The 26085-nt window shown below is 45.7% G+C and overlaps 1 protein-coding gene across 1 annotated transcript; it reads right to left on the bottom strand.

Annotated features, from left to right (window-relative positions):
- Positions 1 to 13075: 13075 nt before the first annotated feature.
- On the bottom strand, positions 13076 to 25560 carry Prnp (prion protein). Its single transcript, XM_059259593.1, has 2 exons — positions 25460 to 25560; positions 13076 to 15086 (listed from the first exon to the last, which is right to left on the bottom strand). Exon 2 carries the CDS (start codon positions 15074 to 15076, stop codon positions 14312 to 14314), a length of 765 nt encoding a protein of 254 aa, XP_059115576.1. The 5' UTR covers positions 15077 to 15086; positions 25460 to 25560; the 3' UTR covers positions 13076 to 14311.
- Positions 25561 to 26085: the final 525 nt, after the last annotated feature.

The following is a 26085-nucleotide window of genomic DNA, read 5'->3' as shown; positions in this document are numbered from 1 at the left end:
GCTTATCAAATGCTGTTGGGCACATACATTTGGGAGGGCAAAGTTCCATATACACCCTTCCCCTGAAATAGTATAAAGCATTGTAAGTTTACAATGGCTGCTTTGAATGCACAGGCATGTGTTAACATGTTAATTGTTGACCTACCAGAATCACTAATGAAGTATTTCGGGCTGGAAAAGCAACTGGCAAAGAATAAGAGAGGTTGGTGCCAGAGATTGGATCTGTGATAACCCTTGGTCTCAAATCAAAGCTCTCTATGCTGCTTAGCTTTGGAGGAGAAAGCAATTACCAAGCTGCAGAGCCAGACAGAAAACTGCCAAGGCGGTCACTGCTTGGGACTAGATCTGGCAAGAATTAGGAATTAGGGACTCAATATTTCAAATGCTCTTACTAAAGTATAACATACAGAAAAGTGCACACACACAAATACAAAATTTAGTCATTTTTTTTTTTAACAAACTGTATCCCTCTAAGTATGCAATATATTATTCCTAGCACTCAGGTCCTCAATGGCACCCAATGTCTTGACTTCTAATATCAGGCTAGACTCCCCTGTCTTTTGTATGGAATATAGATGAAATTACATGGTAGGCTCTCCTTCATGGCTCGCTTCTTTTGTTTGACATCATGTGTGTGAGATTCACCAACATTGTCATCTTAGAGACATGAACTTTGGATTCTCATTGCTGGTATTTGTTATATACACAGACCACAATCTACTTGTCTGTTCCTCTTCTGTGAATGAATCTATTGCTAATGAAATTTCTTCTGTAGGTCTCTTGGTAAACAGAGTTTCCATTTCTTTTGGGCAAATACTCAGGAGTGGAATTCTGGCCACTGGTGAGGTATCTGGTGTACCCTTATGGCAACACCCACTTGCAACATGGGTGGCCTCAATGTAAAGGATTGGCTAAATCCTCATATCACTCTAACTGCCGCATGAGAAGATGTCAGATTTTGCATCTGGATATGAACCAACAGTCAGTGGAAGTGACAAGCCAATGTGAGGGTACACATGGGGAGGAACACCAGTATGAAAGAAAGTCACTGCAGGAAAGGCCACATTATCCCAGACACAACTCAAGACAGGGCGACACATTCCTGAGAGATTCAGCAAGGCCCAGAGGAGAGGGAGCAGGTGAGGATGAGTGAGGAGGATTGCAACGTGGGCTTCTGAGAAGCTGAGCCCCAAGGGAAGCCTCCTCTTGCAAAACCTGGCATTCACATAGCCCAGGCTTGCCAAACATCTTAAGTGTGATAAGGGCATGCCTTCACTCACCTGCATAATTTCCTTGTGAGGTAGAGAAGCAACATCTGGACAGAATGAGAAGTTGGGAGGGAAAAACATCAAGTTTCCACCAGGTGGAAGGAAGGTGTGGAGATAGTCTTGTCTACAAGGGCCACTAAGAATGAGTAGAGAAGGTGGTGTTGGACTTGCGTGGTGCCTGAAGCAACCTCCACAGCCCCAGAGCTCACAGCGTTCATGCCTTCATGGTCCAGAGCTTGACCTCAGAGAAACATTAGCTGGACTCTGAATGAACTTTGGTCCAAGCACATCCAAGAACCTTGTACCGTTTCTACTTTCTTCATGACCCTGCTTTCAGCTGTGAACCCCCAAAGGGGTCATTACTCAGCTTAGAAAGGGTCTTCAGACTGGATTGTGAGAAAAGACCAGTGCTTGTGGTCTTCCCTTTCATTGAGTTCTCTGGTCCCTGAGTCCACAATGGGCCAGGGGAGATGCCACACAGCAGAGAGGGCCTGGAGGCTTAGGAATCTTCCAAGTGGTTTTCCTTCTACATTGAAGTTGGAGCCTTGGAAAGGTGAGCTTTATTATGAAGCTGAATGGATGGCTCCAGCATGTAAGGACACATCCCTTGCCTGAGTGGTGTTGGTGAACAGGGTGGTAGGTATGATCACAGGGTGGGCTTTGTATTGTGAAGGCAGAGGACCTTGCCAGCTTTCCACAACTCCCACTGAATTACAGCCAACAATCACTGCTTCATGTTAACTCGTAATTAGTCCAGCTTTATGCCAGGACTGTTTGCCACATTATCTGTGTGGGAGGAACACTATCTGGCTTAGAGTTTTTGCATCTTCACAGACATCAGCCAAACTAAATTAATTTGGTTGAACATGAAACTTTTCACTTGGTGCCAGACATCGTGGTGCAGGGGTTGAGCTATATACAGAATGGAAACGTTTACGTTTATCCTTCAGTGGGCATAAGCAGGTGGCACCCTTGGCAATCCTAAAGTGAACGCTGGGCCAGTGACTTCTATCTGTGCAAGGGCACAGAGTATACCAAATAGCAGTATCTTCGCTAGAGACCTGGGAGAGAGCCCAGAAAGCCCACACAGTTCTGAGAGTGTCTTAGGACTTGTACAGAATGACAAGCACACTACTCAGATGCTTACAAAGAGATGGTGTCAACTGAATTGTGTCCTCACAGAACATATAGGTTGAGATTCTAACTCCTAGTACCTCAGAATATGACTGTATTTGGAGTCCAGGTTCCTAAAGGAGAGATTTAAGTGGTTAGGATGAGGTCATATGTGTGAGCCATAATCCAAACACGGCCCAAGTCCTTATAAGGAGAGACGACTATGACACAGACACACACAGAGGGAAGCCTTCTGCAGGGAGAAGGTGACCTCTGTACCAGATTCCTGAGCACCGCTATAAACTAAAGACAAAGGGTTTCCATAGTACACTTCTGGGAGAACTAATACTTGGGGCAAGTGACAGATGAGTGTTCCTGGATGTCAGCTTTTTACATTGGAGACCATGGTGAGGACCTGATAAGGCCATGCCTGACAAGAGCGAGGCACAGAGACTAGACAGGACCCTTGAAGGCAGTGGGCCTGGATTATGTGTGCTCTGAGGGGATTGGAAGTAATAATTGCTAATGTCCCCTCTACAGGAGCAATGTCTGTTCACTGTAAAAACAAAACAAGCAAACAAACAAACAAAAAAACAGAGCGCTCCTGAGAAACAGAAATTTACTGTGAGGAACTGGCTCATATAATGATGGAGGCTAAGAAGTACCGTGATCTGTTCTCTGCTAGCTGAAGAAATAAAAATCACCCTCTAGCAGTAACTGAAAGATCGGTATCAGATCAGGACACCCCAAGACCAGGTTCTCAGCACAAAGGAGATTTATCTGTCCCAGAAGGACAGAGGGCAGCGAGTAAGAGACAAAGACAGGAAATAAGGATGAGGGAGGGAGGGAAGGGAACAGGGGGAGGGAGGGGTATTTGTCCTGGAGGACAAAGGACTGCCTCTGGCTAGAGAGGAGACAGATGTGGCTCATAGGAAAATGACAGTTTATAAAGGTAAAGGGGGAAACCTCCTGTTAGGATGAGGTGTTTAATTTTAATTGCACATGTTAATTAGGATGGACAAAGGGGGCTTTTGATTGCTGGACTTTAGTACTTTGAAAGCTGGACCTTGTTAGTCAGCCTCGGGAGGAGGAAGTGGCCAATAAGGGAATAGACACTGGTGGCTTGTTTTCATCAAATCTTGACCATTGAGTCCCTCTGCGGCAGTCTGTGATCTAACAGCTTTTAGCAAGGCAGAGGGGATGGGAGAGACGGGCAAGACCTGCCAGAGCCATGCCCATGCTCAAGCTGCCAGAGTCCCTTCATTAACCACCACTGATAACATCATTTCTAGTACTTTCCCTGTGTATTTCATTTCTGTCTTCTAAAAAAATACATATACATCTATATATGTATATTTACAGGTTTGTACTTTGATTTTTTTATAACAATACACAAATTAAAAAAGTTAAAAATTAAAAAAATAACTTAAAAAGTATAAAAACTATATAATGTATATTATATTACATACAGTTCCCTTTTTGTAGAAAACAAAACGGAACATTTATCTTCTTTTAGACTCAAAAGCAATACTAAGAAGATAGGGTAAGAAATTAATACAAACACAAGTTCTACCCCAGCCCTATTTATCCAAGACATTTTACCAAATGTCCTTGTGGAGAGACCCCCTGGTCAGTAGAGGATCTATCAACAACATCTCTGGTCTGGACTCCTGTTTCATCTTCGGCCACCTCTCCTCTCGCCCTTTGGAGGACTCAGAACAAAACACCAGTCGACACTGACTGTTTCATCAAATCTTGACCATCGAGTCCCTCCGCGGCAGTCTGAGTCTCTTTGTGTGTTTCATCCTCAACTAGAGGATTCCCTTTCAAGTATCCTGTGTGCCAGTCCAAGTTAAGGTGGATGTTTTTTATTTCCCCAGATCTGGCGCCTTTGTCATGGATATCTTCTTCAGTGGTTTCTTTGTGGACTCCAGTGACAAAGAGAATCCAACCTTCAGCAGGGTGTTGTGGTCCAGGTTCATAGCCACCCTGCTCACACTATCATAATCCCCCCACATCCGTGCTCAGGACCCCTCTTTGGAGCCAAAGCTGTGGCCCTACCGTTTCTTCGCTTTTTCTTTTAGTTTGTGGAGTTACTTAAGTAGCGAGTGTTTTTTGAAGCAGTTTTTAGTTGCTGTGAAACATTCTATCACATGTGTATATTGTACATGTATTTTAAAACTTAAATTGTGCTTTACTGTAATGTTAAAATCAAATTGGCTCTGAAGGTCAGAGTTCAAGCACTATCAGATTCTCTAGCGGGACCAAGTATGCTCTGGCCGTCTGATCAATGGGATCCTAACAATCTGAGACACGTTGTCACGGTTTATACGCTACAGAAGACTCACGTGTTGGAGGCTTGGTCCCTCTCTGGTGGATGCCATCATTGGGAGATGCCTGGGTCATGTCAACACCAACCACATCAATGGGCTAATCCATTACTAAGTTCACTCTGAATGGGCTCTTAGGAGGTAGGGCTTTCTTGGAGAAAGCGGGTCCCTGGGGAGGCCTTTGGAGGGGTATCTTATTCCTGGCCCCTTCCTGTCTGTCTGTCTCTCTTTGCTTTCTGACCATGAGGTGAGCAGCCCGCCCCACTACATCCTTCCCACCATAATCTTTGCCATGGGACACCCACGACAACGGTACCAAGTGACCGTGAACGGAAACTTCAGAAACCGAGTCAAACCAAACTTTTCCTCCATCAAACTGTCACCTGGTACTGTGACAGCGATGGGAAGTGTAACTAACTAACTCGGATACTCTAAGAAACTTCTGTAGCACCGGCCACCTTCTAGAGGGTCGCCAAGAAAGTCCCTGGGCAGGTGAGGAGTGACTGTCTAGGGTGGTTGAATTGGCTGGAAGTTATCAGTGTGAAAATCTACTAATTTCTAGGTATGAGAGGTGCCTTGAGTGGACATAACACAACCAGTTCATCCTAAGGGAAAACTTCAAATTATTTTCATGGTTTGGGGCATTTGTAAGAAGTAATGACGTTACTGTAAAAATCCTTCACTTTCTTTCCCATGGACAGGGACAGGGTTGCCTGTGGTTTTAGCAGGGCTGAGAGAAAGAATTTAAAGGGAGGCCCCCAGCCTGTGCCCATCCCTTCTCTCTCTACCATAATGCGCCTTGTGTAAGGGTCTGGAGTTCACAGATGTGGACACTCGGACATGCGAGGCTCATAGACCCAAGCTTTCTCTCAATCTCCTCGTTCCTTACAGCCGCACTTCAGCTACCTATAGGACACAGAGTCAAATATTCACATGGTGTAATCCACCCAGGAGAGAACAAATAGATAAGAGGCTGATGTGAGAGGTGGATATAAGAGGCCTGACCTTTGATTTCCAACATCCTTGGTACTTGGATATGGTTTTGGAAAAAGACAATGAGATTGGAGGAGAGGCCTGCAGGGGACTCTTTAAGCACTCAGTGTGTGACAACTTGGATCTGAGGACTTTGTTTTGGAGAAACCAGTGTATCAGAAGAGGTGTGAGCTGGGGCCGTGTGGGACAGCAATGGACCTCTGAGGTCTAATTCCCTACCCTATTGGGTTGTCAAAGTATCGTGAAATGTTGGACCCAGAAGCAGCAGCTTGAAGAATCAGTCCTGGGCTCATGGGATAAAGGGCAGAGGCCTCTTTCTGTTGGATGTTGACCTTGAGGCAGCCACCCCCAAAAGTCTCTGCCAAAATTCTAAAATGACTATTTATTTCACATATGCCTCTTGAACCCCTCAGGCCTATATCCATCTTAGAGAAACCACATGGCCCCAAATGCCACCTTCCTTGTTCCCTTGCAGGAACTGTGGGCAACCTACACAGAGCAAGTGAGTCTTCCAAAGGTTCAAGAAGACTGTGTGTGGTCTTGGGGTTAAGAGACTGCAGAAGCGAGTGGAGTCTTAGAGAAAGCCTGCAGGGAAGTCAGCCAATGATGTTGTGAGACCAAAATGAGACCAAAATGAGACCTCCATCTTAGAAACAAGGCCTAAGCTTTCTCCATTTTAGGTATAGGCCTTGAGTTACTGAGACCAGTCAACCCAGATTCCAGAAATTAGAAAGTGCAAAGTACAGAGTCACAAGGTATTCATTCGGTGATAACTGTTTAACCAAGGAATGTTCCAACCCTGGTTTCCAGAGTAACTGATCACAGAAGTGTCCCCACCTGAGGGCAGCCAATGAGAAATGGTGATGGGCAACCACCTCCTTAGAAGTAAGATTAAGCCATGATTTCTAGAAAGTCCCTAGAAGTGAGCCAATCAGAATTGTACCCATACTAGCACCCCCAAAATGATGTAACCTTGTGGTTTTTGCCTTTAAAACCTGAGCTTGCAGAGGGGCGGGCACCTCCTCCAGCCTCTACTGTGTTGGAAGGCTTGACGAGGTCCCTGCCGCATGGCTTGAACTGCTTCAATAAACCTTGCTTTTGCATTCTGGCATGCTCATCTTCGGTGGTCTCTCTCTGGGGATCGCGATCTGGGCACAACAATGTCAGCTCTCAAATAAGCTACAAGCTTCACTGCCAGTAGGGTACTCCTGTCGACTAGGAGAGACTCCTTAGAAGTAAGAGAAGGTAGCCGGACGTACTGAGGTAGGCAGATTTCCACCAGTTCGAGGCCCGCCAGGGTTATATGAGATCCTGTTGTAAGCCACACCCACAAACAAAACAAAGAAACATAACAACAACAACAACAACAACAACAACAACAAACCAAGAGAAGGCAAAGACTCCTCTGCCATGTCCTGAGCCCTCTATGATTCCACCAAATGCCTGTCCACGGCTAGAGGAGAACGAATGACTCCAACCTCAGCCTCCTTGTTTTTCAGCTGCTGGTCTTCGGATCAGCAGTAGATGATCTGGGAGCTTGCAGACCCCACAGACTCTGGACTGCAGAGCCCACCACCTGCCTGCAGTCCTCTCGGGGCCTGTATTTAATTAGCCTTGAGTGACTGAGGCACGTGTGTGAGAAGCTCATCATTAGGATGGCTCCTATCCTGATTTAGCTAAACATGTCACTAATGTCAGACCTCAGGACTGGGGCTGAACTTCAAGGCTTTCACACAGAGGGACTTAGCCATCCCTTCCCCCACTTCTGTTATTTGCCCAGTTCTTTCCTTCTAAGAGTATTTCCAGACAGACATCTGGTCTTGGTCGTTGTATGTCAGAGCTGGACAGCCTTTCCTTCCTAGATCTTCCAGAGAGGAGTAGATTTCTCTGCAGAATGTCTGCATCAGCAACACCTTACCACCTGGGAATTTGTTAGAAATGCAAATTTCCAGGCCCCACCCCATTCTCAGAAATCAGCAACCCTCTGGGTGGGATCCTATCACTCTGTGTAATGAGTCTTCCAAGAGTTGCAGATTCAGCTGCCAGTGTGGGAACTCCTAAGACCTTGTGCTAGAGCGGCCTACGGATCCAGCACAGCATCAACTAGGAACTGGTTCTAAGACCCAGGAGTTGGGGCTGGCAGATTCATGCATACATTCAAGACAAGGAGCTCTGCTCCAGGTCAAGAGGCAGCCAAGAAAACATGTGGGCTAGGCTGTAGTTTCCCTGGCGAATGTGGGTAGGACTCATAGGTGAAGGCAAAGGATGGAAATAGATTAGTGTAGCCAGATCCCAGCGTGGGGTAGAGTTCTGCAGAACCAGAGAGGTCAGCTGGCTTTATAAATGAATCACAGAATGTTTGGGTCAGCTGGCCAGGTCAGGCTAAAGGTCTGGAAAAGCTGGGGTTCTGGATTAAGGCTCCTACTGGAGCAGACAGCAGTATAGAGCTATTTCCCTCCAGAGGCAGAGGACACTTTTAAGTCCTTAAAGGAGAAGAGGGTGGAGGACACTTTTAAGTCCTTAAAGGAGAAGAGGGTGGAGGGGGAGGATAAAGGCAGCATCCGGCAGTTCTCTTGGAGAACCGTCTGTAGGGGACAGACGGGGTAGACCTAAGGTATTTACTTAAGTCCTTTTTGTTTTTTTTTTTAACTCTATCTCTCTGTCTCTATGTGGGTGGGTGTGTATGTTTGGGTGCATGTAGAGGCTTGCCGTCAATCTTGGGTGTCATTTTTTTTCACACATGAGGTATTTAATATTTCTTATATTCTCCTCTGTTAAGCATTTTAATATTGACATTTTAAAAACATGTTGACAAGACAGCAAACGTTGGAGGTACATCATCTACCCTTGGACTTCTACTCAGGAGGCTGACACATGAGGATCACGAGTTCAAATGTATCCCAGACTAACTGCTAACACTGGGCGTCATTCTTTATGAGCCATCCACTTTTGTGATGTTCTCTCATTGACCTGGAACTTCCTGAGTAGGCCAGGCTGGCTAGCCAGCAAGCCTGCCTCCCCAGCGCTGTGACAAGCGAACGCCATCGTGCCTGGCTCTTTTTTTTTTTTTTTTTTTTTGTTTTTTTGAGACAGGGTTTCTCTATGTTGTTTTGGAGCCTGTCCTGGAACTCACTTTGTAGCCCAGGCTGGCCTTGAACTCACAGAGACCCGCCTGGCTCTGCCTCCTGAGTGCTGGGATTAAAGGCATACGCCACCACCGCCTGGCTATGCCTGGCTTTTTAATGTGTGTTCTGGGCATTGAACTCAGTCCCTCATGTGTCCTGGGCATTGAACTCAGTCCCTCATGTGTTCTGGGCATTGAACTCAGTCCCTCGTCATGTGTTCTGGTCATTGAACTTAGTCCCTTGTCATGTGTTCTGGGCATTGAACTCAGTCCCTTGTCATGTCTTCTGGGCATTGAACTCAGTCCGTCATGTGTCCTGGGCATTGAACTCAGTCCGTCATGTGTCCTGGGCACTGAACTCAGTCCCTCATGTGTCCTGGGCACTGAACTCAGTCCGTCATGTGTCCTGGGCATTGAACTCAGTCCGTCATGTATCCTGGGCACTGAACTCAGTCCCTCATGTGTCCTGGGCATTGAACTCAGTCCCTCATGTGTCCTGGGCATTGAACTCAGTCCCTCATGTGTCCTGGGCATTGAACTCAGTCCCTCATGTGTCCTGGGCATTGAACTCAGTCCCTCATGTGTCCTGGGCATTGAACTCAGTCTGTCATGTGTTTGGGGCATTGACCTCAGTTTGTCATGTGTCCTGAGCATTGAACTCAGTCCCTCATGTGTCCTGGGCACTGAACTCAGTCCCTCATCACATTTGCACAGTAAACACTGTTTGAGCTGTCTCCCCAGCAATACTTTTCAGATAAAAATTCTTGATGCAGAACTGGAGTCAGAGCCTGTGAAAGGCAGGATCAGTTGGTGACCCCAGTCGCTCACTCTGGCCTCGTCTTATTGTTTAGCAGGCCAGCCGAGAAATTGTGATTGTCAGATAATGGAGTTTATTTCTAAGTAAGTGGGGAAATGCCCAAAAGGTAGGGTGGGAATGGTTGTGTGAACTTTTGTTAAGATTTGGCTCTGAGGTGCATTTTCAGTTAAGTCGTGCTGTTGAGACTTTGTGTTGTTTTTAGTTTTGTGAAGGATGTCTCAAGGTGCTATCCTTTCATCTTGAGGTACAAAACTGACTGATTACTGCAGGCGATGGGTATCAGTATCGGGTTTCACTGATGCCTCAGCATTTTACAAACAGGCATGTACTCTGTCCAAGGTAACAAGTGCAGCAGTGTGATAAGACCTGTTCTAGTCCATGGTGCCTCCTTATGCTGCTGACTGTCTATCAGTGTTGAAACACACCCACAAGTCCCCCACCACTCCACACCTCCTGTGGACTCCTCCCCGACCTCAAGTTAAAGGCACTTGCTGAAGTCTTTGTCTCTAGGCTTCTCTCCTGCATGGTGGAGTCGCTCACAGAGAGCTCTCCTATATGGCCTGTGACTGTCATGAGTGCCTTAATTCCTCAGGCCTCTTGGAGTGGGATTTCCCTCAGCAGAGCTGGGTGCTCCTCAAAGGCCGGCTGGTGGCACTGTCACAGCAGGGGCACCTGTGGGAGGGGATCATTGTGGTTTCCATCAAGGCTTCTCATGATTTCTTGCCTTTGTACGAGACAGCTGCTCAGAAAAATTTCCACCAGGTGAGCAAGTGTGGATGCCTTCCCTTACAATGGACACCTTCACAGGGTCAATTGCCAAGTGTGGCCTTTGGGGCCAAAAGGTTGAACCTGAAATTGCAGAGCCTGAGTTATGGGGATTTTAAATGGGCTTTGGAGCTTATGTTTCATTTTAATCAAGAAAATCTATTTCTAAGCTGTGCGTGGTGACGCACACTTTTAATCCCAGCACTTGGGAGGCAGAGGTAGGCAGATCTCTGTGAGTTCAAGGCCAGCCTGTTCTATATAGTTAGTTGTAGGACAGCTAGGGCTATGTAGAGATACTCTGTCTCTGGAAAAAAAGAAAATCTATGTTTCTAAACCAGGCATGGGAGTTCACCATTGTAATCCCAACACTTTTGAGAGACTCAGACAAGAGGACTGCCGGGGACGGCATATAAGATGGCTGACGTGCCGCCAGCAGAGATTGGAGAAAAGGGGACCCGAGACTGTGGACCATCAACCCTCCGTGTGTTCCCCTCCGGATCTTCTGCTTAGCATGCCTCTAGAGGGCCAAGGCAGAAATGCCTGTGTCCCAAGGTCATGCTTTATGGCATGCAATTGCCATGTCCTCCTCCATATAAATATTTCTTGTAATACTAGTCTTCTTCTTCTATCTGATCTTCATGTTCTGTGTTCCTAGATCAATGATGATTTCTGTGATGCAGGAAAGGAGTGAAGTAAATTTCACAGGAAATTATACAGAGATGATCATTCAGACTGGGGTTAAGGCAGTTATGCAGTTCATGGGAAAGAACCTGCAGCCTGGGGAAGCTTTTTAGGCTTGGATAAACTATACTGAATGTGTGGTCAACTATAGCACATGGTATGATGTGTACCAACACACTGGACTTAAATTGGCCATGATGAATAATTCAGCTTCTGAGGATATTCCAAAGGCATTGTGTAAACTTGAGACCCTAAGGGGTATTGGCTGAAGACTGTGGATGGAGTAACATATAGATGAAATGACAAACTAAATGTGTGGGAACCTAGAATAGGAGGAAAATAGTGGCCTCCACCAAGAAATGGAGATGGCAACTTTCAGATATTTTTTATTCCTCCTGAAGGAGTGTGGAGATAATGTGACAATTGATGGAGTGATTGATTGCTACAAGCTTTATTGGGTTCCTAGATTAAAAGAAGCTGTCAGAAAAGGTGAGCTTCCTTTCATAGAAACTCTGAAAATGAGATTAAGTCTTCCTTGGAATTGTTAGATATAGAAGAACAGAAGTTGCTGACTTGCAGGGGCAGATTTCTTGTCTGAGGTCATTGTGGCTCACCAGTCATGGAGCTTGGTGTTTGCAGAGGGCTGAGGAGGAACTTAGGCAGCTACAGGGGTCTTGAGGTTGGAGCAGGCTGTGTGAGAAGGAAATGACTGTCTGGTACATGGACCACTGTTCTTATTTTTGTGAAATCTCATGTTGCTAGCCTTTGAGTCAAGCGCTCAGAAGATTGTATAATCATTAATAAAATAGATTATGCTTGTTTTGGTGTTTAGTAAAAGATGATGAAGAATACATTGGAGATTTCCTAAGAATAACCGTTGGAATCATGAGAACATTTTGTATTGGGTGATTTCCCCTTTTCTTTCTGTTCCCCCTTTACTTATGATAATAAAAGACTGAGGTTACCAGGGCAAAAGCAGAGGCTAAAGTTAGAGAAGCTAGAGAAGTTAGAGAAGCCAGGGAAGCAAAAGAAACTTAGCAGCTGCAGAAGCCCAAAGTGACCTGTCAGCTTGCACGAACATTGTCTCTGAGTCGTTACTGTGATTCCAGGTATCCCATCCTTCAGACCCCAGGAACTGCTGAGGCTGGTCCCCAGCAGAGGACCAATGTGAGTTTGAGGCCAGTCTGGATTACCTGGTGAGGTCCAGACCAGCCTAGGCTATACAGTGAGAAAAATTAACCTAATCTCAAAAAACAAAACAAAAAAACAAAACCAGAAAACCTATTTTTAGGAATTGAGGTATCTGAGGCCCTGGTCTCAATCACCACAGCATGGTCCAAACAAATGGGGAGGGAGGGAGGGAGGGAGGGAGGGAGGGAGAGGAGGAGGAGGAGGAGGAGGAAGAAGAGAGAAACTGAATCTGAATTCAGGACAGAAAAACACTTCCACTGGGGCTGGAGCAGTGGCTCAGTGGTTAAGACCCCTGGCTGTTCTTGCAGAGGACCTGGGTTTAAGTCCCAGAGCCCACATAGTGGCTTACAAACATTTGTAACTTCAGTTTCAGGGGATCTGACCCCTCTTCTGACTTGAGGGCAGTGCATGTGTACAGAGACATCCATGCAGGCAGAACACTGACACACGGGAGGGAGGGAGGGAGGGAGGGAAGGAGGAGGGAAGGAAGGAAGGAGGGAGGGAAGGCGGGTGAGCGGGCAGGCAAGAAGAAAATCTCCTTTACAGCATGAGCCTTACCTCCAACTCCCCATCCCCCAACCCCCCCTCAGGAGCACCTTTGTGGTTAGCAGGGTTGAGTCCATTGAGTCACTTAAGGGAAAAATAAAAAGGCAGTGGAAATAAACTAGTCCGTGACCAGAGGTAAGAACCGAGGTCATCAGGGGCAAGTATGTGAAATTAGCCATCCCTGCCTTGGATGAGCCCCAAGCCACCCTAGCAACAAGCCCAGGACCAGAAGCACGGACAGAGAGACGCTCATCATAGCCCGTATTTAATGTCAGGTGGATAGCAAACATTTATAAACCTTTATATGACAAAACAAGTACATGCAAAGTTACAAATATAGAAAATGTGAAGTCCATGCAGATTTCAAAGACCAGCGAGGGGTCCACTTTGGATTCATAGACGGAACTGAGTGCATGTTGAGCCTAAGGGCCACACAGTAAGCATTTAGTACCGGACGAAAGGGTCAGTGCGTTACATACTTCGGATGCATCAGAACAGAAGGCCTAAGCTTGTAGTTATACTTCATATATTCTACACAGAACTCCTGCAGTGCAGGCCGATGCTATTGCAGAATGGTGTACGTCTGCGCAGGGAAATACGGAGTAATTTAAGGAACAAAGTTTGCTTTACTTAAACAACGCTAACAGAATTTCTCTTTCCACTTTGAATGGCACCTATTTCTCTCATCTGCAACCTAAGAGAATGTTTAGATTGTCTCTTTGTTGTCCGATTCAAATACAAGTATAGAGACAAAGGGGATGACCTAATCCTGGCTTTTGACAATTATGAGACAGAAATGAAGAAATGCTGTGTCTTGACTTTGCGTCCTAACCCTCTCTCCCTTCACAGGAGGACCACGCTTTCACAGTGTGGGATCTCCTCAGAGTCAAACTCTCCTGGTTCAATCCAAGCAAGGTTAAAGTCATTCTAGTTCCTAGGAAATGAACAAAGGTTTGCTTTCAAAGTTAGTAGGGTAATTTTTTTTCCTGTTGCTTTAATCAGGTAGAGTTTATGTTAGTAAAGAAAGAATGCCACATATGGATGCTTTACATATCCCAAATGGGAGGATGTTTCTTAGGGCACCACGCCCAAACAATGACTTCTTTGGTTGTAGAACCCTTTGCCTATTTTAACAGTTATGTGTGTCTGTCACTGTGTACTCTGGGTAGAAGTCAGAGGGTCATATCAGTATTTACTCACTAGACCAAGATAAAGCCCGAACTAGCCAGCGATTATTTGCTATTATATTCTTATTGGCCTGGTGTTAGCACTGGCCCATAATGGACTCAGTCAAAAGACTCTGGAGTGAATAGCACTACTGTACATTTCCCAGGGCCCATCAGTGCCAAGGGCATTAGCCTATGGGGGACAAAGAGAAGCAAGAATGAGACACCACCTCAATAAGAAGAGCTACAGGTGGGTAACCCCTCCCCCAGCCTAGACCACAAGAACGAGAAAGGACGAGGAGCAGGAAAGCCCCCCCTCATCCCACTATCAGGAAGATGAGGAAGGAGAGGAGGAGGATCACAGGGGGGGAGGAGAACAGCACTGCGCTGGACCTCCTGCCATCATAGTAGGCCTGGGACTCCTTCTGATACTGGGTGACACACATCTGCTCCACCACGCGCTCCATCATCTTGACGTCGGTCTCCGTGAAGTTCTCCCCCTTGGTGGTGGTGGTGACTGTATGCTGCTTGATTGTGATGTTGACGCAATCGTGCACGAAGTTGTTCTGATTGTTGTACTGATCCACGGGCCGATAGTACACTTGGTTAGGGTAACGGTACATGTTTTCACGGTAGTAACGGTCCTCCCAGTCATTGCCAAAATGGAGCATGGGCCTGCTCATGGCGCTCCCCAGCATGTAGCCACCAAGGCCCCCCACCACTGCCCCAGCCGCAGCAGCGCCTGCCACATGCTTCATGTTGGTTTTTGGCTTGCTGGGCTTGTTCCACTGATTGTGGGTGCCGCCTCCTTGACCCCAGCCACCACCATGGGGCTGTCCCCAGCCACCACCATGAGGTTGTCCCCAGCCACCACCATGGGGCTGTCCCCAGCCACCACCATGGGGCTGCCCCCAGGTGCCACCACCCTGAGGTGGGTAACGGTTGCCCCCAGGGCTGCCCTGCCCAGGGTATCGGCTTCCACCAGTGTTCCAGCCTCCAGGCTTTGGCCGCTTCTTGCAGAGGCCAACATCAGTCCACGTAGCCACAAAGAGTGCGAGCAGCCAGTAGCCAAGGTTCGCCATGATGGCTGATCTGCAAAATGAAGAACAAGGCATCATTGTCCTGCACTCGGGCTGAAGCTACTTGACATCTGTTACAGAACAAATGAGTGATAGTCATGGCATCATCTGCCGCCCCCCCCCCCCCCCGGGGGGGGGCGTTTCCTTGACAGCATTTAGGAGAAAAATGACCGTAAACCAAAGATATACAACTCATACTCATTCTTGTAGGACAAATGTCTCTATTCCCTGGAAACAAGAATTACCCCCCAATTGGTAAACAATATCTGGTTTGGGGGGAAAGCACTGCATGGTGGGTATGCCCTGGCTTTGAGCTTCTTTAGGTCAGTGGAACTAAGAACCAGGTATGATCTTGTGGGGAGCCTGGCATCTGTACTCAGAAGGCAGCTATAATGGACCTTGGGTCCTGTGGGTGTGTGCGTGCCTCTACACCAAGGACAACCTCTATCCACATATGGAGACCTCATTCCCCAGAATTCAAAAGTAACCTGTGAGTACACCCGTCCCGAGGAACCCTGAGTCAGGGTCCAGTCAGGAAGATCGAGTGGCTATAGCACGAGCAAAGACACTGAAGATGCTGACTCCGTGTCCCCCGCAGCTGTGGAGGTTAGGAATCAGTCTCTCAAAAGCCAGGTGCGGGGCATGGGGCGTGGCGCAGTGCGCGCCTATGACCCCAGCAGTAGGGAGGAAGAGGCTGAAAGAGGAGGACTGTGAGTCCTAGACAAGTCTGGCCTTGTAGCTCACGTCTCAAAAACCAAACCCAGAGCCTCTTGTCTGTTGTCGTTTTCTCTGGGCTACGGCAGTGCCTGGCACAGAGCGGGCCATAACAGACAGCTGTCAAGTGAGGGAATTAACATCCTCTGAGCATACTGAAGCCAAGAATCTCCTCTAAGGAATTCTCAACCCGAGTTTATTAGAGACAGGAAACACCCAGGAGTTAGCAGGCTGGCTTGAGAATTCCTCATTCTCTCCACAGACAAGAGAGACAGATGGGCTGGGCTGCCGAGAGTGGGAAAACATCGAGCCGAGTTCCCAAGTGCAACGGTGGGATCCAAGAACAGGGGCCGAAGAACAAGAGATTACCAAACTGCATTGCCACATCCTAGGCCAAACCACATGCCTGAAATGCCAGTAAGCCATAAAACGTAAAAGGCCACGCACAGTCACACTCTGCTGAGTCCTGCTTCTAACACTGACATTCCTGTTACACTGAAAAAATTAGAAAATTAGTTTTTGGGGCTGGAGAGATGGCTCAGTGGTTAAGAGCACTGACTGTTCTTCCAGAGGTTCTGAGTTCAATTCCCAGCAACCACATGGTGGCTCACAACCATCTGTAACGAGATCTGGTACCCTCTTCTGGCCTGCAGGGACACATGCGGGCAGAACACTGTATACATAATAAATAAATATTTAAAAAAAAAAAGAAAGAAAATTAGTTTCAATTAAATTGCATAATGTATAGGAGAAAAGCCAGTAAACGAATGAGCTAATATTCTGTTCATATTTCTAGTAAAATTATTGAAATGGGATAATAAGTAAAGCAAAATACATTTAGAAAATACAAGTCAGATTTAAGGGCTAAGGCCATACCAATTGGGATTTCTGGAAGTTTCTTCTAGTGAAGGTCAAAGGGCAGGACATACTCCCACACCTCCAGTCCCTGTCTTTCAGTTGCTCCTGGTGTGTCCCATTTTCTCACAGCCCAGTCCTTGGCCTTATGCTGCTCATGTTTCAGGAAACCTCACTGTCCCCTCATTTTAGGTCTCAGTCTATCCTGGACTTGGTGATAAGCCTTATAATCCCAGCACATGGCTGAGACAATGATTGAAAGTTCAGTATAACGGTAGGGAAAGGAGGAGCTCAGTGATAGAGAACTTGCTTAGCATGTTCGAGGCCTGGGTTCAATCCCCAGAACCCCAACCAATCATTCATCAATCAACCAACCAACCAACCAACCAACCAACCAACCAACCTCTCAGTCTCAAGGGTTTTTATGCACAGCACTTCATTTATGCTGCTGAGCCAAGCCCAGCCATAAGTTCTTGAATTTCCTCTTTGTCACAGCACACATAAAATTCTATTAGCAACTCTTTTCAGTTCTGTCTTTACACTGAGTCCTAAGCCCTTTAGCTTCCCACATTTTTCAACGCTACTCTCTTAGCTGACGCCTCCATCACTGCTCATGGGAGTCCTTCCATAGCTGTCCATCTAGAATCTTGTCTGTCTGTCCCCCGACCCTGCCCTGCCCCAGCTCCTATCCTGTGTTTTCCTTTTAATATGTGGTCACATTGTACCGGTTCCCCAAGAGGCATTCTTCTATACCCAGTTTAAAATACAAAGTCCTGGCCACGTTGGCTGGGAAACATGGGACTTGCCCCCCCCTCCCCCACCAGCCTACTCAAACCTGTTAGAAACAAAGAATACCCTCAGAGTTACACAAAGAAACATACGCACAAAGCAACTTCTTTTTGAAAAAAGGGTATGCCAGAACCAAAATGGAGCCACAGCAAGCACATGGCAGCCAGAAGTTGGCTTGGTTTTTATTCTAAGGCAGGTGGTGATTGTGTCTTTTCCTCATTGGCTGGGGTCCTACCTCACAGTCTTTTCAGATGGGCTAGTTTTAAAAGAATCAGCACAAAGGAAATGAAAGAAAGGGAGAAAGGGTTGGCTGTCAGAGGCCACCAAGGTCTGGGAATGTGGCATTTGTAGGGGGCTTTGTGTAAACAAAGGCTTCACTGGGTGGGGGAGATGAAAAGACCTGTAAAGATGTTTTACAAGGTGTGCAGGGTGACTTATGGAATCTTGGCTCTCTACCTTTGATAGGAAGCAAACATTCCCCATCAACCCCAAAAGTGGGTCCTGCCTCTGGGCCTTTGCACTTGCTGCTTCCTTGGCCTAGGTAGCTCCTCCCCCAACTACTCACGTGGCTCTCAAATGTGGGGGAGAGGCTCTTCATATCATGTGGTATAGCACCCCTTCTCCTGTCTACTTCTCCTGCTTCATTTCTTTCCAGAGTAAATAATACACTTGACATACTAGTTATTGTGGACCTATTGTCCATTTTCTCCACCAGGGGCAGGTTCCTCCAGGGTAGAGTCTTGGGTCTGTTTACAGCAATGTCCCCAGACACAGTGCCTGATCCATAAACATGCACAGTAAATGCTGAAGGGATGGCTACAAAGACATCTTTACTGAAACGGAACTAACAAGCAGCTGGGAATAAGTATTTGTAATGGACTGCTTTCCTCCAAGGGCCAGCTAACAACTGCCCTGAACTAACCGAACATTTGTTTCCTAGGCCAGCCACTGTGGCAGGCTCGGGCTGCCTGAAGATACAGTATTCTATGATACAGAAGGGTGGGAGCCAGAGGAGGCTGCTGGGAATCCTGCCGACGCTTCTTTAAGGCTGTGTGGGAGCCAGCTGGGGTGTGGCTCAGTGGAAGGGCATTGGCCTCAACATGCCCTGGTATCTGTCTACGGCACTGCAAAGAAAAGTTACATACAGTTCTGTGATGTGGAGAGACACAGATGTGGGAGATGACACCACACAGTGATAAGGACACAAGGTGGGGGGGAACGGATGCAGAAGGGGGTGGAGAAGGGGGACAGCGGTTAGAGAGGAGGGCGTGGGGTTAAAGGGACACTGGCAGATCTGAGGACACCTGAGCCTGGAGCTGTAGTGTACAGTGGAAAGACAGGCGGGGGTCAGGTAACAGGGCCATCCACGCAAAAGGAGCAGACCTCTGGGACAGATTACACCCGCCATTCTTGGTCTAACATTATTACGTCTCCTTTAGTTTCGAGACTAGCTGCTCTACAAAGACAACAACAGGCAGTGTCCTTGCAGCCTCCCCCTCCTATCTGGATGCCGGTTCTAGGGCAGCCCTAACGATGAGGCCTGTGAAAGGCCTGACCTGGGTCTGGAGGCATCATGAGCCACTGAAGAGTTTGGGTTCTTTTTTCAGAAAGAACATTCATGAGGCAGGGACTATGTGTACATGCGTGCACGGCTAGGTGTGTATGTGTACACAGAGCAGGGAGGCTAAGTCTTAGGCCACTGCAGTAAGGGAGCTGAGGTGGAAGGAGAGCCATGCGAGTCAGTGGGCAGCCTCTGGGCGGAGTGCAGTGGCAGATATAACTGAAAGAACCATGTGGGACCCCCGCTTCTGGACTAGGCAGCCACATGGACAGAACATGGAATGCGCATCCAATCTGGGGGGAGGTGGAAAAAGGGGTTGTTTTTGGCTACACTATTGTCAAACAACTTGTGAGTCAAGAGCTCCAAGTGTCCAGGGATAAGGAACCACCACCAACCCGTGACATCAGCGTGGGAGCTGTCCCCTAGACACCTAACACGACGACATCACAGCCATGGGCACACAGGGCTCACCAGGCTCACCAGTACTGAAACTGACATTGGATAATGATGGAGAATTATAAAATATATCAAGACAGGATCATTTCAAAAATCAATTGAGAGCAAGAAAAGCAACATTTAAAATCACGAAATTCGTTTACAGAATCATTTCTAAAGAGGGACTCAAACCTTACACAGGACCTAGGCGATCTTAGCTATTGAATTCTAAGCCCTCATTCTACAAATAGGGCCACCCAAGTGAGCAGTTCCTGGGCTGTGGCTGTGGCGAGTGGCAGAGCATTTGCCTAGCTTCCAGCTCCAGCACTATAAAAGATTGTTGATTCATTAGGTTGCTGGGAATAGAGATTAGGTTTCTGGGTCCATGGCTGGTTGTAATGTCATCTGAGATATTTTAGTAAGTACTTAATAAAGGTCATAATCTACTTTTCACTAAGAAGAACACTCCCGGAACAATAGCAATAGGAGTTCCCTTAACTTGATAAACATTACAATAAAACCAGGAAACATAATGATCTTTGAAAACATTCAAGATTAGAAGCAGATTTAAAAAAGGGGGGCGGGGGAAGGAAGAAAGAAAAAAGAAACAAAAACCAAACTTCCATTGTTCTCAAGGTGCTTCCAATGTCCTGTGTAAAGAGGAAGAAATAGCAGGAATCACGAGGAAAGGGCAAACCGACATCATCTGCAATTAACCAGATCACAACAGAAAATACAGAAGTAGATGAGGCACGCCTTTAGTTACAGCACTCGGGAGGCAGAGGCAGAAGGATCTCTGAGTTCGAGGCCAGCCTGGTCTACAAACTGAATTCCAGGACAGCCAGGGCTACACAGAGAAACCCTGTCTCAGAAACCAAACCAAACCAAGCCCAAACAAACAAAAATTTAGCAAGGTTGCAGGTTACAGGATGAACAGAAAGAAGGAAGGGTTTATTTGGTGTTAATTTCCAATGGGTAGGAGTCTATCACTATAACGGGGGCGGGGTGGGGAGCGTGGCACAAGGCAGGAAGGTACTACAGCAGCAGCTGAGTGCTCACATCTTGATCCCCAAGCGGGGTGTGTGTGTGTGTGTGTGTGTGTGTGTGTGTGTGTGTGTGTGTGTGTGTGTGTGAAGAAGGAGGGAGGAGAGAATTTGAAATGGCAGGAGTCTTTTGAAATCACACAGCAGTGACATATTTTCTCCAGCAAGGCCACACTTCCTAATCCCTCCCAAATAGCCACCAACTTGGGACCAGACACTCAAACGCCTTAGACTTATGGGAACACTTCATTCAAATCACCACAGTGAATATACAGAAACCAACATAATTTCTATAACAGACAGAATTAACTAGAAAAAAAAGATATCCACATAGCAAGCAAACTATAAAACATCTAGAAATGACAAAACTAAACAGAAGAGGATTTTTTGTTTGTTTGTTTGTTTGTTTGTTTTTTGGCAGAAAATTCTAAACTTTAATTCCAGGTTGATTTTTCTGAAGAGCTTAATATGAAAAAAAAGATGTGTCTATTAATCACAAAGCCAACCTTAAAAGAACAACTGAGGGGAGAACGTGGCACACCAGACTTAAATCATACTATAAAGCCACTAAAAAATACCATAAAGCCATTAAAATTCAGAAACAGACCAACAGTCTAAAGTTCAAATATGGACGCATGCATACATTCTGTAACAAGGACTTGATACCACAAACCAATAAGGAAGAAAGGCTTGACGCTTCTGAGAAACTGAAGAAAAATAAAAATGGATCCCTAATCCCATGTGCAAAAGTAGACTCTAGATAGGACCAAAGACCTAAACGTGAGTGAGGCAGAGAGCGCACCGCCGGACTCCAGCTCTCAGGAACCTAGATAACACCGCTGAGTTTCAGCCAGTCCGATGGACTGAGACCCAGCTCTAAAAAGTGGAACAATAAACAGGCCATTGAAGTGATTAGTATTCCAAAATACAAATGGTCAACAGACATCTGAAAAAATGTTCACTATCACTGATTGTCAGAGAAATGGGATAAAGAAAATGGGACTTCATTCAGCATAATGAAAAGCAAAATCATGCCATGTGGAGGACAATGGATGCAACCAGGGATTATCATTTTAAGTGAATTAAGTCAGACAAATGTTGCATGTTTTCTCTCACATATAAGCCCTAGATTTGACATAGGTACATAAAACTCTGTCGTCTGTCTGTCTGACATGAAAGGATGAGTGAACCTATCTAGGGGACTAATGAGAGGCGGGAGGAAGAGAAAAGGGAAGGTAGGGGGCATGGTTTAAGTACATTATATATTTGTATGAAAATGTCCTTATATAACTCAATTCTTTGTACAATAACTATGTCAATTAAAAAGCTTCTGTATGCCTTACTACCGCTCTTATTGTGTATGCACATGATATATGCATGTGTGCATACATGTGTGCGCAGGTGATGCAGAAGACTGAAACGGCTGCTGGGTGTCTTCCTTCATTGTTTTCCTTATTATTATTATTATTATTATTATTATTATTATTATTATTATTATTTTTCTGACGGGGGAGGGCTCTCGCTGCACCGGAAGCTCACAGACTCAGCTAAGCTGGCTGGCCTGTGAGCTCTTGAGAGTCATTTGTCTCTGCCTCCTGGTGCTGGGTTAGAAGACTGTGCAGCTGTGCATCAAAAATAAATAAATAAATAAATAAATAAATAAATAAATAAATAAACAAACAAACAAACAAACAAACAAACAAATAAATAAAACCACCCCTAAACATGGCGGCTGTAGGCTGGACACGAGAAAGGGAAAATGGCCTAAGAGAGAGCTTTAGATCAGTGTTCTCAACCTTCCTAAGGCTGTGACCCTTTAATACCTCATGTCATAGTGAGCCTCAACCACCAAATTATTTTCATTGCTACTTTACAACTCTATCTTTGCTAGTGTTATGAATCATCATGTAAATATCCAATGTACAGGATGGTCTTAGGTGACCCCTGTGAAGGGGCCATTTGGCCTTCAAATGAGTTGTGACCTACAGGTTGAGAACCACTGGTTTAGAGGGACAGTAACTATATTATATTTATTTTGTGAATTAGAAATCTTTGTGAAATAGGCACCTTTTCCATTAATATATAAATCACCACAATGAATCTATTCAATGAATCTTTATTGAGTAACTAGTATATGCATTTTAAACAGTAGAGCTAGGTGTGGTGGCATATGCCTGTAATCCTAGTACAAGGAAGCATTTTCACTAATGTGAGTGATGAAAACACCATCTATACCGTTCTTAGACTGTTCTGGGACCTTACAGAGTTGTGATTTTCTCTGTGAAAACCATGGAAAATCACCTAGAAAGGCCTTTGGCCAGGGGCTGGGTGGGGGGTGAGGATAAGTGGGCTCACTAGAATGGCAGTTTTGAAATCTGCCACATCTAAAGACATAGTGGGGTGGGGGCTGGAGAGATGGCTCAGTGGTTAGGAGCACTAGCTCCTCTTCCAGAGGACCCAGGTTCAATTCCCAGCATGGCAGCTCACAACTGTCTGTAACTCCAGTTCCAAGGGATCTGACACCTTCATAATAAATGCACATAAAATAAATTTAAATAAATTATTTAAAAAAAGACAACAGTAGGGTAAACATTCCATTCACAATGACATTAAGGAACTAAAAATTATCTAGGATTCATCCTCAAAATAAACAGCAGACTTACTGAGAAAAGCTATACAATTTTGCTGAGATATTAAAAAAAAGACTAGAAAAAGCAAAAAGACATGTATTAATGGAATTTAGAAATCAATATAAAAGAGATTCCAATTACATTCAAATAACTCAGAGTCATCATTCTTATCTAAATTCAGAGGATTTTAAGAAGCATGATGCCGTGACACATAAAAAGGATGCAGGGTATGGTGCCCCACGAACATAATCCCAGAGGCTGCAAGGTGGAGGCAGAGGGGTCAGGAACTCAAGATGAGCCTTGCTCACAAGGAGTCGGAGGCCAGGCTGGGCTACGTGAGTGAGACAGGCCCAGTCTTCTCTGCCTGCCTGTCTAAAAAGGACTGGATGGAGGATGTAGCTCAAGGCTGGAGCACTTGCCTGGTACATGTAAGACTCTGAATATGGTCCCCAGCACTGAAAAAAAATAAAACAAAATAAAGTAAAAAGCCCTAAAAAATGAAGAAATGATCGTTGGGAGGAGAATTCAGAGCACACTGGTCAGCCATGTCTTAGAATGCAAAACTGCATAGATATCGTGAGAGCAACACATCCAGCTACAGAAGGAGAGACAGCACAGACGTCCACAACTCTCCCGTTATTCTATTCACGCTACGTATGGCATCGAGGGGCAGAGCTGCTAAGAACTGGTCCCAAGGGTGTAAGATGCTGCTGCTGGGATCCACATTACTGACCAGTTTCTGCAGTCCACTAAAGCAGTGCTCCAAGATTCAGAACACATACAACCTGAAGTTTAATCAGTTAAACGATGAAGCAGAAAGGATAACACACACACACACACACATAAATGCATACACAGAGACATACACATACATACAGACAGACAGACACAATATGCACATACACATATACACACATACAGATACATACACAGAGACATACACAAAAGGACACACATAAAGACAGACACACATACAAATACATACACACAGATACAATATGCACACACATACACACACCAGTGCTCAACTCCTCCTCCATCCCTGGGAGAAATTTCCTGTCTCTCTTGTGCTCAGTAGAATTAATTCATTTCTCGTCATTAAAGGAACTGGATCAAGCTATGTAAGATAACAGAAAACATTTTAGTGGTCTGAACTGGTATCTTAAGGCCCATCTCTGGATCAAGGGTAAAGGGTCTCTAAGCTTGCTCATCATCAGAACTACTTGAAAAACTTTTGAATAAAACATCAGAAATCCTCCCAGGACAGTCTGGAAGTGTTGAATGACGGGATCTGAGAGGTTGGAAAAGCCTACCATGAATGCCGCCACCCATCTGCCCTCCTTCCCTTGCTAAGCTATGGAATCCCACATTTACACTTATTCTGCCTTCTGTTAAGAGGGTGCGGCTCCCTTGAAGCAACCACAGAGGTAGCAATGAGCAGAATATCCTCCAACTAAAAGGATTAGCTTAACACATCAGGGACAGAAGTTCTCCTGGGCCTAAGAGCGAGTGCACACACTATCCACTTATGTGTTATTGTGTAACACTGTAGCCATCTCTGCATTAGATAGGATGCATTTTTAAAGTGTTTATTATGCAGTAGCTCATAGATGCCTTGAGAGGATGGAATGGGAAAGTAAAAACCATCATTCAGAAAACCCAGCTGGGTGTGGTGGCTGGTGGTTGGCTTTGAACTTCTAACAGGAGCGCAAGGGAGTTCCAGGTCAGCTCACGCATATGAAACCCTGCCTCAAAACAAGCAAAACTAGCCGGGCGGTGGTGGTGCACGCCTTTAATCCCAGCACTTGGGAGGCAGAGCCAGGCGGATCTCTGTGAGTTCCAGGCCAGCCTGGTCTACAAAGCGAATTCCAGGAAAGGCGCAAAGCTACACAGAGAAACCCTGTCTCGAAAAACAAACAAACAAACAAAAAAACCCAAGCAAAACCAGACCACCACAACCACAACAAACCAAGAACAAACAAAAGGAAAAATCTAAATTAAAACCAAACCAAAACAAGCAACCCACCCACTGCCAAAAAAAAAAAAAAAAAAAAGAAAAAACTTCACTCTATCTTTCTTACTCGGTTGAGATCTGGCACAGAAATGTCTATCTGTTATTATTATTTTTTAAATGCTTGCAGTTCCCTAGCCCAGCACAGTCCCAGAGAAAGCTGTGGCCTTTGTCCTCTGGAATCAAGCTGACTTTACAAGAGATCAGTGCACACTGTGTTGTAAGTCCCACATTACTAGGTAGCCTCTGGAGCAAGCCTGGTGCTTAGTCTTCTCTGGCCCCCCCACCCCAGACAGCTGGTGATGCTCAAGACCTCCCCAAGACCACCAAGATTCACAGGGCACTTACAATCTGCTGCGGTTCTCCTAACCTGGACCGGTACCACCAGGAAGGCAGAGTATTTCAGCTCAGTTGAAACTGTTCGGTTTTGAAATATATTCAGGAGTCCTTCAAAACACACACAAAAGGAAAATTAGAACTGATAAATCTATGAACCGAAAGACAATCTAGTCTAATATACAAATTTAAATACAGTCACATAAAATGGGGCAGTATTTGAAAATGGAAATATAAGCTCAGCTCGGCTCAAATACATTCCAAAAAGTAAACATGGCATGGTCTATGTCATTTTAGAAACTAAAAAACTATCCCTGGATTCAATCCCTAGTATTTCAAGAAAAGAAATCTGTGAACTGTCTCCCCCACCCACCCCTCCATGCTTAACAAGCCGAGGAAACAGTACCTCCACAAACCTACAGTTAAGGTCAGAGGCACTTTCTGAGCCCTTTCATTCCTGCTCTTCTGGGTTTTCACACGGATAGGGCATGAGTCCAGTAGAGGCTAGGTCTCCTAACCTATACTCTGACTCTCAGTTTTCCCCAGTGACACATGGATCCCAAATGAAGAGTGTTCAGGATCCCCAAGGTTCCTTTCACGCACCTGCCATAGTTTTCTTAGAGGCTCAGCTGTTAAAC

This window comes from Peromyscus eremicus, chromosome 4 (assembly GCF_949786415.1).
Source record: "Peromyscus eremicus chromosome 4, PerEre_H2_v1, whole genome shotgun sequence".
In the NCBI taxonomy this organism is placed as follows: domain Eukaryota; kingdom Metazoa; phylum Chordata; class Mammalia; order Rodentia; family Cricetidae; genus Peromyscus; species Peromyscus eremicus.
Note: the sequence above shows the minus strand (reverse complement) of the source record. Positions and strands in the feature narration are given on the sequence as shown.